Source organism: Lemur catta, chromosome 19, assembly GCF_020740605.2.
Source record: "Lemur catta isolate mLemCat1 chromosome 19, mLemCat1.pri, whole genome shotgun sequence".
Lineage (NCBI taxonomy): Eukaryota > Metazoa > Chordata > Mammalia > Primates > Lemuridae > Lemur > Lemur catta.
In genome coordinates, this window is record NC_059146.1 from 14,006,457 (window position 1) to 14,022,083 (window position 15,627).

The 15,627-nt window shown below is 33.9% G+C and overlaps 1 protein-coding gene across 1 annotated transcript in view; it reads left to right on the forward strand.

Moving 5' to 3' along the window:
• Positions 1-14,563, forward strand: part of DCK (deoxycytidine kinase) — a 17,569-nt gene extending 3,006 nt beyond the window's left edge. The window contains exons 2-7 of the mRNA XM_045532442.1: positions 1,956-2,071; positions 8,489-8,682; positions 9,705-9,852; positions 12,056-12,171; positions 12,846-12,936; positions 14,445-14,563. Of these exons, the coding sequence (XP_045388398.1) occupies positions 1,956-2,071; positions 8,489-8,682; positions 9,705-9,852; positions 12,056-12,171; positions 12,846-12,936; positions 14,445-14,471 (692 nt within the window). The 3' untranslated portion in view covers positions 14,472-14,563. The remainder of the gene's footprint in view (positions 1-1,955; positions 2,072-8,488; positions 8,683-9,704; positions 9,853-12,055; positions 12,172-12,845; positions 12,937-14,444) is intronic.
• The last annotated feature ends 1,064 nt before the right edge of the window (positions 14,564-15,627 follow it).

A 15,627-nucleotide genomic window follows, 5' to 3' on the forward strand; every position in this document is an offset into this window, starting at 1 on the left:
CCCTCTTTTTTTTTTTTTTTTTTTTTTTTTTTTTTTTTTTTTTTTTTTGAGACAGAGTCTCACTTTGTTGCCCTGGCTAGAGTGAGTGCCGTGGCATCAGCCTAGCTCACAGCAACCTCAGACTCCTGGGCTTAAGCGATCCTACTGCCTCAGCCTCCCGAGTAGCTGGGACTACAGGCATGCGCCACCATGCCCGGCTAATTTTTTTGTATATATATTTTTAGTTGGCCAGATAATTTCTTTCTATTTTTAGTAGAGACGGGGTCTCACTCTTGCTCAGGCTGGTCTCGAACTCCTGACCTCGAGCGATCCACCCGCCTCGGCCTCCCAGAGCTAGGATTACAGGCGTGAGCCACCACGCCCGGCCTCCTTTCCCTCTTCCATCTAGCTCAGTGATGGTGATTGTTTTATATGCTTCCATTATCATTCTTTTACATGCCTTACAGTCCTTTAGCTTACCCTTGCCTTGCTAAATTTTGGTCACCAGTGTTTTTCCCATGATTATATCTAATAGTCATCTAGTTTATCCTTAAAAGTTTTCCCCTCTCCTCTAGAGATAATATGACTTTGGTGTTTCGCTTCTCGACTGTGTCTCTCTGTGTCACCTTATTTATTGCTCCCCCTTCTTTTTTTTTTTGCTGTGTGTGATTCTTTAAAGTTCTTCCTGTTTTTTCTTCTTTTCTGTTGCCCTAATATAATGTCCTAGATTTGAATATAGTTCTGTAAGTCAAAGGTAAGTTCTTTTTGCTCTCCTTGGGTCCAGTTTATAAGGAAGAGGAAGGTCTGCTTGCTAGTGTATTGAAGTTATTTATATGTTCTTGGTGTGTGTGTGTGTGTGTGTGTGTGTAAGGGGAGAGAGAGAGAGAACGTTATGTTGACCAGATATTTACTATAACCACACACATTTGGTGACTTCAGATATAAAAGGTGTGGTGGTCCTTAAAAGTACTGATACACCCTGTAAGATTCTAGATCAAGACCATCTCTACTATTATATATAATGTATTCCTAGTTAATTTTAAAATAGTGAACATAATATGTCCTTATTACACATGAACTATTTTCCTTTTTCTTTCCCCACTCAGAAACTAGCGAATGATCAGGGAAAAGTAAAGTGCATGTGTGTGTTTTTTTTAAGGGGTTGGTAGAGTGCATGCACAGTGTGCAGAACCATGAAAGAAAAGCAGAGAGAACATGGCTATTGCTTGTAGGAAGTGCTTGCAAAAATGCTTTCATAAATTCTTTTAGCTATGATGCCTATTAGTGTCATATAGTAATAATCATACTATTTCACATTCTAAAACTGCAGGCATTGGATGTATCTTCATATTGATTTTATAGTTACTTGGTTGTTTCTTAATTGTTTCTAGATAGAAGAGAACTAAGCTTGTTTGTAGGCTAGAAGAATGGAGCCAGTAGAGAGGAAAGTTTTGAAAATGCAAGAGCCTGGAATGACTGTCACTGTCCTGGTAACATCAAAACAGTTTCCATGAGGAGAGTACTGTTACCTCCATTGTATTATGTGGAAACTGGCTCAGAGAGGTTCAGGGACTTGCCCCAAATCACACATCTAGTTAAATGGGAGAATGGTTTTAACCACTTCCCAGAAAGTTAGAAAGTTGTCTCTCTAATTGCTTGGCTAGGGAAAGTGAGTCTAGGAGTAAGATTTTTTTTTTTCTGCCATAACATTTTGCCTAAAATTTCTCTCTTTTTAATCTCTCTGTTTCAGGGCTCTGCTAAACGGAAAATAATAAAAAGCAAATGTGCTTAACACAATTGGGCAGGGAGCTTTTTCATTTTCATTTTTAAAAAAACATGAAGAGAAAGTTTAGGAAGGTGAATGTTTGGGGGTTTTTGTATTTGCTATTATAAATCTTGTAAATGTTCATGACTGTTTGGCTTTTTTTTTTCCTGACAAGTTTTCTTCCTCAATTTTACCTTTCCTCTCACAACAGCTGCAGGGAAGACAACATTTGTAAATATCCTTAAACAAGTCTGTGAGGATTGGGAAGTGGTTCCTGAACCTGTTGCCAGATGGTGCAATGTTCAAAGTACTCAAGATGAATTTGAGGTATGAAAATAAAGTTTAAGTAAATAAAATAAAAACGCTTTGGTTTAGAGAAGCAGTAGTATTTAATCTCTTGGCTTTTTTTCTTTTCCAATAAAGCTTTCAAGTCTAGCTTTAAGTCTATATCTTCATCTGGGCAGTAGTTATATGGATGTATATACAGTCCACCCTCCATCCATGGGTTCCACATCTGTGGATTCAACCATGAATTGAAAATATTTGGAAAAAAAAAACAAGACAACAATAAGAAATAATACAAATAAAAAATACTGTATAACAACTATAACATAGCATTTACTTTGTATTAGGTATTATAAGCAATCTAGACATGATTTAAAATATATTGGAGGATATGCATGGGTTATATGCAAATTCTAGGCCATTTTATAAAAGAGACTTCAGTGCCTGTGGATTTTGGTATCTGAGGGGGCTCCTGGAACCAATCCCCCACAGGTGCCAAGGGATGACTATATATGTAAACATTCATCAAGCTATGCATTTAAGATTTGTGTACTTTATGGCATCTAAGTAAAGTTTTTAAAGTTTTTAAAAAGTTAAAATGAATGAAAAAGTTTTAAAAAATCTAATCACAAGTTAAATTCCTTGAGTAGCTTTTAATATTTTGTTTAAAAACAAGCAAACAAGAAAAATCAAAGAAGACTACCCAATAACTGAGTTTTATCAGTTTATCTTTTAAGCCTTTGTCTTAGAGAAAAATCACTTATTTCTCATTTTGTCAGGGTTGAGTTTTTGAGGGGTATTGCCCTGGTTCTTTGGCTCCTTGCTTGGAAAAATCGCAAGCAGGGCTGGAGCAATGGAATGATGACAGACACTTAGCACTTCCACACAAGCGGCTTTTATTCCAGGCTTTGCAGCATAGAAATAGAAAGTGAAAGTACATTCCCTGAGGGGAAACTGGTCTGTCTCCAGGAGTGGAGAAAATACTGGGGTCTTATCACACTTCAACTTTTATGTTTATACCTTATGATATGCTAAATGGTGGGTGAAATATTCATGAGTTTCCTGGGAAAAGGGTGGAGAGTTCTTAGAGCTAAGGGCTCTTCCCAATTTTATCTTTATAGGGTAACAGCCAGGGGTTTCCATGACATTTGTAAATTGTCATGGTGCTGGTGGGTGTGATTTTTACTATGCTAATGTATGTTAATGGAGAAGAGGTTACCTTTGGACATGAGCTCCTGGTTTCTGTGCATGCTCCCAGTGGGGATAAGTCCCTAACCTCAAGTTCTGCTCTTGCGGGTTTGGTTCTAAATGCTCATTGGCCTCTTCATTTTTGCCCCCCTCCTCTTTTTGCTGTGGTTAGTGCTGCCAGCCTGCACCTGTCCCTAACGTTTTCTTTGTACTTTCTTTCTTGCCAGACTTCCCCTCTGGGTACAAGTTTCAATTTCCCAGCACTTTTCTATTCTTTGTTGCAAATGAGGAAGAAAGAGAATAACAAAGTTAAATTTCATTTTTTATAGCAAAATTTTGGTTATGTGTGTATCAGAGAGTGCTAAGATTTTCATTTCTGCAGAAATGAGAATTGAAATTGAAGCAATAAAGCAGAAACCTTAATGGAAATGTATGCTAGAAACTTACTTTGTTTGATCTGAAGAGGACAGAGGGTTGAAAAAAAAAGTCTCTTAATGTTTAGATATTGGTATGAGGAATTCTGAGAATAATAATTGAGTATTTAAAATGTAAATCACATATGCAAAGAGTAATCACAAAAATACTTTCTCACACAGCTTCTATTTAGGCCTGGGTCCAATTCAGTAACCCTAATCTTTAGAATATCCAGGACTAAATCGTAAAGGGACTTTCTTTCCATATAGACTCCATTTTATTAAGAAATTGATGTTTTACATTTGCTCATTGAGGAGGAAAGGCAAGGTTAGCCTTCAGTAGAATGTTAAAGTGGATAAATTTATTTATTTGCTTTTTTTCAGTTTTCTTAATTGACATATATTTATAGACCAGTATATGAGCACTATTGAGCTATGATGGATGCAATTGCACTCTAGCCTGGGAGACAGAGCAAGATCCTGTCTCAAAAAAAAAAAAGTCATTGAATTTAGATCAATCCATTCTGTTAGGCCCATAATTCGTAACCAGTGGAAGGAACTCATAAGACTCTCAAGGATTTGGGTGCTTTATACAATAGCAGACAATCCCCTGGGGGCTCAAATATGTAGGATGCCTCCTAGTTAAAAAGCATTGCCCTAGTGAATCACTGTTAGTGTTGGGAGTATATTGAACCCTTTAGTTATGGTGCAGAGGAGAGGTTGAAAACATTGCATTAATATACATGGGAAGACAATTTATAATAAGGTTATCTGTTGAGCTTGAAATTGGAGCCCTGAAGAATTAGATTATGTTAATGACTGATGTCATTGGAGTATGACACATTGATGCATCTATCTTCATTTTAAGACTTCTAGCTTCATGACTCTGATACTCGTGTTTATGGGTTGGGTCATTTTCTTTCCATGTACTAAAGTCAGAATGTGAAACTGGCCATTCTTTAGCATGCAGATGATCCTTTTATTATTAACATTTGTTTCATCAGATAGTTCATTGCAGTCCAGTCATGCATGTTTCCATGATGTTGCAATTTGAATACTTTTGTGAATTTTGATGCACACTCTTGGAGGGTAGCTTTAATTTTTTTGTATGTATTGAGGGCTACTGTGTTGTTAATCCTTTATACTTGTAAGTAGAGTTTCAGACAGTATAGTATAGTTTCAGACGGTATAGTATTTTGGGGACAAGAGATATGAGGGTGAGTGGGTGGGTAGCTTCCCTGTATCTCTGGATATTTTCTTCTTTTGTTTCCCACTAAACTCAAGAAGTGAGATTCTTCTTCCTTCCTCCTGGAGCCCTTCTTCTCCAGACCCATGTATTCCTGGGGGTTATAGTGTGAATCACCCACTATCCAAATCTCAGCATTCTTAGAATGCTGTCAACGATGAAAAGTGGACGGTTTTCAGATTCAACCCTGGTAAAGCCACTCCAACTTCAGATGTTACCCATTTGATCACACTTATTGGCAGTTGTAGAATTGAAAGAGTTGAGCCATCGATAACTTCTGATCCCTTCCCTCAGTAACTAATTGTGCACCTGAATGCTTAGCTTTTATTTTGTTTTTAGCTTTGCTTACCTGCCACCTAGTGGCTGAAATGTTGCAATTCTATTAATAAGCTACCACTAATTTGGGCAAAATGAGAGCAAAGTACCTGTGAAGATTATGTAGACTCCCCTCACTTCTCCTCCCCTGGTAAGATGATCCTGAAAACATACCACTCAGATGATTATAAATCTTTGTATTGAAAGTTTATTTCAAATAATAATGATATATTTTATTTGGTGATTTATATTATTTAGGCCCAAAACTTTGATTTAATTGCTTTCTTTTAGCTTATATTGAAGATATACAGGCTGTTAGGAAAATATTTGTCGTTTTTTTTTTTTTTATTGAGCTGAATTCTTTTGGGGGGGTCATTGTTATTAATTGTGAAGTACAATTTTACTTTTTTTAATTTAAAAATTTTTAGTTTTTCATTGACAGATAAAAATGATATATTTATGGTATACAACATGATGTTTTAAAATATGTGTACATGTGGAATGGTTAAATCAAGCTAATTAACATATGCATTACCAGTACTATTTTACTTTTATTCAATACTTCTTAACACTAAAAAGCCACTGAAAAATTAGTAACTGTGAGAAAGAAGGTATAAAATATACATGTCTGAAACAGTAGCATACTTTTTGCTTTTGACAGGTCATTCTTCAAAATTAGGAATGCTTGATAAAGTACTTCCACTTGTACCTTCTGAAATCATGTGATAACTTTTATGGGCTAATTTATAATCGGTAGACGCTGATCTTTTTCAGTTGAACTTAATTCAGCTCTTTTACAATGTTTACAAAGTTAGACCTACAATTAAAAGATTATATTTTATATATTGATATTTCTATTTTTCACTTATCTTGGCAATAATCTATACTTCCCATGAAACAATGAAGTGTTCTATGATGAAGTGACAATGGATATGAATTATTAGAGAATAGAATAAAAATTATCCATAATCCTACCACCCTATATGTATCTTTTATATAGTTGAGATAATTTACTGTATCCAATTTTGGTGGGAAGTTACATAATTTTTATATTATAAAGTAATACCTGTTCACCGTTCAAAGTTAAGAAAATATCAGAGATTATTGAAGGAGGAGAATAAAACTTAACCTATAACTTTGTTACTCAGAGATAACTACAGATTTTACTTGACAAGACAATGTAGAATTTTGTACTTTACTTCCTCCCCCCCAATAATGTTTATGTCAAGGCTAGTAAAAATGTTAATTAAAAATTAACTGTAAATGATTTTTAAAGGCAGCCTAATTTATCATGTGCATGTACTATTATTTACTTAATATAAATACCCAATAATAGTGGAATACTAACATTCTGTTTGCTTGGGACTGTGATAAACATCTTTACGTTTAAATCTGTATTCTAGATTATTTCTTTAAAATAAATTTCCAAAAGTGGAATTAATTGGGTCAAAAGGTGCTGATTTTTCTTTTTTAAAATAAATGTAACTAAACTGCTTTCTAGAAATGTTCTACCAGTTTTTACTTAATGTAGTTTGACTCTGAGGCATTCACATTTTTTATCTGTATTTTTTTTGGAGGAAAAAACTTGATAAAATAACACATTTGGGTAAAGATGGGGCACAGTATTTTTTGGATAAATTTCTAATATGTATTTTATTCTTAACATTTATAATTGTGGAGAAAAAACTCAGCAATTTGTCTCAAACATTTTATGCATAGGATCAAATAGGTTATCCTGAAGAATCAGAAAATGATACTGCTAATTTTCTAATTTGGTAGACTATTAAACTAAGAGACAAAAACTAACATCTTTAAATCTGGAAATGCTGTTGCAGACTTTTGATTCAGTTTTAAGTTATCCTGCCTCAGCTTCCCAAAGTGCTAGGATTATAGGCATGAGCCACCAAGTCTGGCCTCAGTTCTTTTTTGGCAAGATTCCTAGTTGGCGTAGTTCGTTAAATCAAGTGGATGTCCTTTGTGATGTGGGAATTGATCAGTCAGTTCAGGTGTTGTCAGCCTAATTCATCCATTATAAAATTTCCTATCAACTTTTCTCTAATGATTTTTAGCATCTATTGTTAATTGTTGCCTTGCTGCAAGATATCGTTAGGTATTATAAAAGGTGATATTCTTTCTCAAGCCTTCTGAATTTATTGGCTGGGATTCTTCAGTAAAGAAGACCTTTTCCTCATCCACTACTTAATTACCCTAAAAGCATTTCTACAGAAAAGGCCAGAATAAATATGCTTGATATTTTTTTTTCTCTTTACCTACAAATTTCCAAAATAATTAATTGGTACCCTAGCACCCTCAAAAGATGACTAGAGTTTTGGGGTTATTTAGTAGTATGAACTCATGGATTTTAGCCTTCTCTTCTTTTTGGATGTCCAAATTGTCCTATCTTTGACCAGTGGAAACCCCTTCATGTTGGCTTCTTTGCCCTTGGCACAATCCCAGTAGTCTTTGATAGTTTTCTTGTTTTCTGGAACAAGATATATGAAGCTTATTTTGTACATTTCCTTCCCCAAATTTAGAATCAGGTATGGAATTCTAATTCTTTTCCATGAGAAATATTTAGAGATCATAATCTGGGTGGTATTTATGTTTATTCCTTCAGGGTTGTCATAGTTTATAGGCCTGTTGGTAGACAGAACTAAGGAAACTATATTTTATAGAAAGAAAACTAATTCATGTGTTTTGAATGCTGTTTCTAATTCAGATGGAAGATTACAGAGTTTTTATTCCTTTTTTAATTTTACATTTGTATTTTTTTCTCAACACTGAAAATATTGGTTCTAACAGTAAGATTATTGAATTGCAAAATTATGGGGAGGATCTATTTTGTTACATTAGAAGATTGAGTTAGAAATTCAAATACCTGAGGGGACCAGGCGACCAAATGAATAAATCGGGCCTGTTACGAGAACCATCAGGCTGATAAACTGGACAACATATATCCCACCCAGTGGAGGCATGTGTGACTTAGTGCTAGCTGATTTTTGCCAAGAGGAAATGCAGGCACAGTATTGCTTGGTTTTTCCATTTAAAAAAGAAGATATAAATCCAAATATTTTATGTGAAATTATGTAGCTTTTAAATATTGACAACTAATTCAAATTTTTAAAAAGTTTTGTTTGGGCCAAACAAATAATAATTTCTTCCATAGGTTGTTAGTTTGTGACCTCTTGTAAGACAGATCTAAGGATTTTATCTACCTTTTGAGCCTTTAAAAAAGGTAAAATAGCTCTATTGGTTATTTAACTTTGCTTTTTGTTTCTTTTTGTACATTCAAAATAGGAACTGACAACATCTCAGAAAAATGGTGGGAATGTTCTTCAGATGATGTACGAGAAACCTGAACGGTGGTCTTTTACCTTCCAGTCATATGCCTGTCTCAGTCGAATACGAGCTCAGCTTGCCTTTCTTGATGGCAAGCTCAAAGATGCAGAGAAACCAGTATTATTTTTTGAACGATCTGTGTATAGTGACAGGTATGTATAAATGGCTTGTACTTGGCTGTCTGAAGTCTTGGCTTAGAATTGGCTTTTTCCCCCCGTTTCCTGGGAATCAAAGTAACATGAGAGGCTGAGTTTGAGATTTGAGATGGAAAATGACATTTAAATCCCTCAGCAGTCTGGTGTTTATGACATTGGGAAGTTCTAGCATTTCTAATCTCTAGCTTCCATGGAAACTGTAGGAAATATGGTAGTCATCTCATTCACATTTGCGGAGAAGTTTTCTTTTCCCCTCTAACCATTTTAATATTTTCATCTGCTGTGGTTAAATCTGGATCTATATCCTAAACTCTTACCTGGAGCAAGGGCAAAAAGTCTCTAAGGGGGCCTTAGAATTGCCCTGTTTATCCTAGGATTCCTTTGACTTCCAAAGTTAGCTTAGAACAGAGGTTCTCAAACTTTTTGATCTCAGGATTCCTTTCCATTCCTAATAACTACTAAGTAGTACAAAGAGCTGTGTGTTACTGATATTTATGTTATAAATTAAGATTGAGAAATATTAAAAATTTATTTATTTAAAATCAGCAATAATAAACTCATTGCATATTAACATAAATAACATACTTTTGACAAAATTATATTTTTCAAAACACAGTAATGAGAAGAGTAATATTGTTTTACATTTTTGTGAATCTCTTTAATGTCTCACTTAATAGAAGACAGCTCGATTTTTACTTATGCTTTTATATTTAATCTATGGTGATGTTTTTTGTTTAAAGTATAGTAGTATGTGAAGTAATCTGGCTTCTCACAGAACCTCTCCAAGGATCTGGAAGACGTCAAAGGGCCCCCACACCACATTTTGAGAACCATTGGCCAAGAATGTATTTCCTATAGATGGAAAAACTCTTGTTTTTTTCTGCTTTTTCAGTGGCACTATCTGCCACTGGATTTAGGAAAATGTTTCATGTCCATTTAATAGATCTGTTTTTTCGTTTCTATTTCTTTGTGGGGTTTTTTTGGAAATGATACATGTGCTGATGGAGACTCTTTTTCAGGTATATTTTTGCATCTAATTTGTATGAATCTGACTGCATGAATGAAACAGAGTGGACTATTTATCAAGACTGGCATGACTGGATGAATAACCAGTTTGGCCAACGCCTTGAATTGGATGGAATCATTTATCTTCGAGCCACTCCAGAGGTGAGACCTAATAAAAATTTGTTTGCTCCATTGAAAATTCAAAGTAATATTTAGAAATCTTTTTAGTGGTATGTAATGAAGGCAATTTAGTTTAACTCTAACCCTTCCACCCTCCCACTCCCTACCTCCAAATTAGAAACTCACAACTGTGTAGCTAGGAGGATTCCATTTTCTCAGCAAACTGGAAGCCCAGACTTGGCAAATCACTGTCTTAGGCTCTTCTCTGTTCTTCCTCGGCTCTATTTTACTTTTCCTCATTATTTCTTCCTAATTTTTGCAGGCTCTCTCATCCATCACAGAATAAGGAACTTGCTCAGGCAACACCTAGAAAATAGGTTTTGGGGTATTTTAATTACTGTTGAATTTTTAGTGCCTAAAATGGGGCCTGAGCACATAATAGGAGCTCAGTAAATATTTACTGAATGAATGGCAAAGTTGATGGAGGTCCATTTTAAAGAATCTTTTATGGTTGTTTGTGGCTTAGAATGAGTGGATAGTGGCAGCTACTAGGAAGAAATTTAAAGGACCCTTGCTATCTTCAGTTGAGGGAGCTCACTTAAAAATAGGCCTTTTGTGATAGGTTATAACATGACTGTTCTTTTACACATGGTATTATGTAGTGAATACAGGAACATCAAGTGGATGCCTTTTATAAAACTAACCTGGATAATGAGATGTTACATTTAATAAGAGACTTTCTGGTTTGGGTGCTTGTATTCCATTGTTTCTGGTTTTTTATTCCTATTTCTTCCTTCCCACGTTGACTGGCATATGAATTGTATTTAACTCAGGCTAGTTTTGAGCCTGGGGCCTTGTGAATCAAAACCCTGCAGTTTGTGAAAATCTTACTTGTTGATGTTCTTATTGTTACAATTAATATTGAAAATTTAATTCTAAAAATGTGGATTGCGTTACATATAACTCACGCACAGAAAACAGTAAAAAATAACAAATTAGAAGGGATCTTTTTGTTTTAATAAAACACTGTGGCCCCAGGGAAAAATTTGTTTTTCTAGTGTGGCAGTCAATGTATTAATTAAGTCACAAGATAGGCTCTGACAAATGTAAATGTCAAATTTCTAGCCTGAAATTAGTTAGAATATTGTGTTGCTATTGAAGCTGAATTTTAAAAAAAAACTAGGTTTCCAATTCCAGTGGATGATTTTGTTCTTCTTCAAATAATTAAGCCAGAATTTAGCAATTATAATGTTGAAATGCACTCTTATTTTTGGAAAAGGTTTTTTGTTTTTAATTACAAAAATAGTAAATACAAATGTAAAAGAAGAACATAAATAGTACTAACAATTTCATTTTGCTTGGAACATTCATAGTCAATAACTGAAAGTCTAACACACAACTTTATCAGTATAGTTGCTGATATCTTTTGGTTAAAGGATCGTTTAATTATTGAAAAAAGAATTTATAATAGATTTTGAAGCTGCCATGGACTTGCATGGCATGTAGGTTAGAGGTTCCTATTTCTTGGGATACATGGATGAATTTCTGAGGGTCTATGAATTCCTACAGATTATGCAAATTTTGGATGTACGTGTATTTTCAGGGGAAGATGATCTAGAGCTGCCCTGTCCAATCTAACTATTTAAATTTAAGGTTGTTAAAATTAAATAAAATTTTAAAATTCAGATCCTTGGTCACCACACTACCCATATTTCAAGTGCTCAAAAACCATAGGTGGCTAGTGGCTGCCTTATTCAATAATGCAGGTATAGGATAGATACAAAACATTAAAGTTGTTTTGGCTGTGCTAGCCTAGAGCTTTCATCACATTAAGAACCACTGCCTCTTAACGGTTTTACATTAACTGAACATAGACATTTTATAGTCAAGTTTGGTTAACTACAAAGTAGAATTACATTGATAGATTGGCATATCTTTTAGCTGTCCCCTCTAAAAATTTCAAGTGCATTTTTTCTCATTTTTATCAGACTTGTATTAATATATTCCATGTGTGGATACCAAAAACTTACAGACTCCTTTTTGACAGTACTGCTTGATTTAGAGGCACCAAATGGCTGAAAAGCACATATAGGGAAAAATGAACTATTTCAACTTTCTAGAAGGAATAAGTAGAGATTTAGGCTAGCATAATTATAGAGAAACACTAGAAAAGAAAATTTTGATGGCAGCAAACAAGAATAATTGTTCCCTGACTTTTTTTCCTTCTCTTATTGCTTGCGTTTAGAAATGTTTAAATAGAATACATCTACGGGGAAGAAGTGAAGAGCAAGGCATTCCTCTTGAATATTTAGAGAAGCTTCACCATAAACATGAAAGCTGGCTCCTGCATAGAACACTGAAGTAAGACTTCCATATTCTTATTTACTATTCAATTTAAATACCTTTATCAAATTTTAATCTAAAATTTGGAAGGTGTGAGTAGAAATGTAAAATATTTCTTATTTCTAGTCATTTTATTTACTGGTATTTTCTGGAATTAGGTGTGGGTAAGTGATAAAGTAGGAAATATATCTGTGTACCTTATTTAGGTACTCTGTTTCAGAAAGAAGTTAAGAAAATGGATTTCAGATTTGTTTCTTAGGTCATAACTTGGGAGATAGTATAGCACAGTTGTTGAGACTTTGTCATTAGTCAGATCTTGGCTCAAGTCCAGTCTCAATAGTGTGTGACCTTGGACAGTCTCTGAGCCTCAGAATGATGTCTCTGAGCTTTAGTTTTCTCATCCTTAAAATGCAAGTAGGAATTATTCCTAATTCCTTGTATGTTTCCTGTTTCTTTGAGGAGAATCATATGTCACAATGCCTAGCTATATTTTATACCTGAGATTTTTAGTGACATATCGTAACTCTAGATGAGACAGAAGGGGCTGCCAGATAAAGTACTTGCAGGATAACTTTAGTGTAAAATGATTGACAACATTTTGATTTTCCAATGATAGAAGAAAGAATTTTTAATGTTTCTCTTTTATTTATTACTTTTCTGACTATTTCATTCATCTCTCACTTTTTAAACAGAACCAACTTTGATTATTTACAAGAAGTGCCTATCTTAACACTGGATGTTAATGAAGATTTTAAAGACAAACATGAAAGTCTGGTTGAAAAGGTAGATTAAGACAAAGACTATAAACTAATATTTGTTTTGTCTAAAAAGGTGTACTAACTTGTGAGAAAACAGTTTTCCAACAGAAAAGGTTATATAAAGTTACATTAAGAAACAGTTAAGAGCTTTAGAGGACTTTAGACCGTTTAGATTCTAATCCTGACTAAATTCTAGCTTTGTGGCCTGAGCTAAAATAAGGATCTTTTTTATCCTTAAGTTCCTTTATCTGTAAGATAGGGATAATTACAATAACAAATGTTCTTTCTCACCCCCTTCTCCTTTGTTTTGTCCCCTTTTCTTCCCAGAGGGAAGAAATTTTTAGATATTTTAATAATAAACTGCTTGTGAAATTAAATTTATCTTTTCTAATAAATTCAATATGGAGGATATTTAAAGTTGTAGGATATAGATCTCATCCATTTTTACATCAGCTGAAGTCTTGAGATTAAGGGATTTTAGTTTTGAGTTTCATTTGGGACTGTGTCAAGGATGAATTTACGTTGCCTAATCATTGAGTCATTGTCTTAATCAGAGTTAATTTATCTGCTAGATAATTGGGAGTTAACCATATGTTGTTAAGTGAGTGGGTACCCCTATTGATGAAGGAATATAGCTGAAGAATTTTGAAAATCTCAACATTTTACATAACCACAGTAGCATATACCTATAGTTGTTTTTCCCATGATATGAAGTAAAGCATATCTGGAAAATTCAAGTGACCTCTTCATACTACTAATGACATTAAAAATATAGGATAGAATTCACATGTGATGCTATTAAGATAAATAAAATTAAGTCAGCCATTACAGGATTAATAGACAGCCATCAATTTAACTGAATCTATAAAACCATTTTTTAATTTTATCTAACACTACTTTGATTTGACAAAGAATCATTTCACATTATTTGTTTTCACTTTTATTAATAATGCTGGCAGTTGACTTTTATTTTTAAGGTATTTTTACAAAGCAATAGTCTTTGTCTTTTCAGGAGAATTATTGAGTAGTTCATATGTATAGAGAACAAGAATATTCTTACATTGTGGTACTGTTCAGTTGACTAGGTTCACTTACTACTTACCTGACTTTCCCCACAAATGAACATTGCTGAGTATATGATTCAAATTTGTGCTTTGGAAATGTTACAGATCTACTGCATGTTTGGCCTTCAAAGTTGTTTAAAACTATTGCAATTATTAATGTTACCATTGTTAAAGCTATATATGTTAGTGGTGCATGGTATTTAAATAAAGAGATTATAAAATTAGTGTTATAACTGCTTTAGAACTGTATCAATTTTAGATATAAATTAAATATCTCCTATAATGACCTCATAGGTCATTCATCTTTTACTGCTGAAGTATTTAACAGTATTTCTTTGGAAAGTAAATGCTATGGCATTGTGATAAAATTACTTACACAGTTGGGGGTCTTTAACTACTATAGGAAGATGAATATTAGTTATCTCAAATTAGTCAAGGAATTATACTAATATTTTTCTCTTCCCCTTAGGTCAAAGAATTTTTGAGTACTTTGTGATCTTGATGAAGACTACAGGCAACCAAATGGTTCCAGGTTCTTCAGCTTTGTGTGTCTTTGTAGTTCCATATTCATACTGTCTCTTTAGAAAACCCAAGTTTATTAACCATTTTTGTTAAAAAATATATATATGGCCAGTTTCTTTTTTCTCAATTTTTTTCTTTTCTTTATAAAAACAAAGACATTATCTCTCACAACAGGAAGTCTGGAGGTAGATGGTTCCAGAATCAGTATAGTGGCTAAGCTATGCTATAAACGACTCACCTTCCTTCTATCTTCCCCTTGTTCTCTTCCTCAGTAGCTTGGCTTTTTTTCTCTGGTGCTTTTCACCTCACTGGTGAATAGTTTCTTAACTGAAAGCTTCAATGTTACATAGTAAATGGTAGTGTGTCCTGTGTAAATTAGTGTTCCCATTAAAAGTTGAAAAGTGGACTTCTTGACAATATTGATTCTTCCTATTGATGAACATGAAATATCTCTCCATTTATGTCTTTGTTATCTTTCATCAAATTTTGTAGTTTTCTTAATATAGATCTTTTACATTTATTGCTAGATCTATACCTAAGTATTTGATTGTTAGGAGTGATAATGTAAATGATAATGTTTTTAATTTCAAATTTCACCTGGTCATTGCTGGTATATAGGAAAGCAATTGACCTTGGTATGTTAGTTCTAGCAGTTTTTTGTTGATTCTTTCAGATTTTGTACATAGATGATCATGTCATTGTGAACACAGACACTTTTATTTCTTCCTTTTCAATCTGTATACTCTTATTTCCTTTTCTTGTCATACTGCATTGGATAAGACTACAGTAGTATGATGTTGAAAAGCAGTGGTGGAGGAGAGGTCCTTTGCCTCGTTTCTGATCTTGGTGGGAAAGCTTTGAGTTTCTCACCATTAATATAATGTTAACTGTGGGTTTTTTGTAGATGTTCTTTATCAAGTGGAGGAAGTTTCCCCTCTCTTCCTGGTTTGCTGAGTTTTTATCATGAATGGATGTTAGATTTTGTCAAATGCTTTTTCATCATCTATTAATATGATTATGGTTTTTCTTCATTAGCCTGTTGATGTGATGGATTACATTAATTGATTTTTGAATGTTGAATCAGACTTGCATACCTAGGATAAATCTAACTTGATCACATCATATAATTC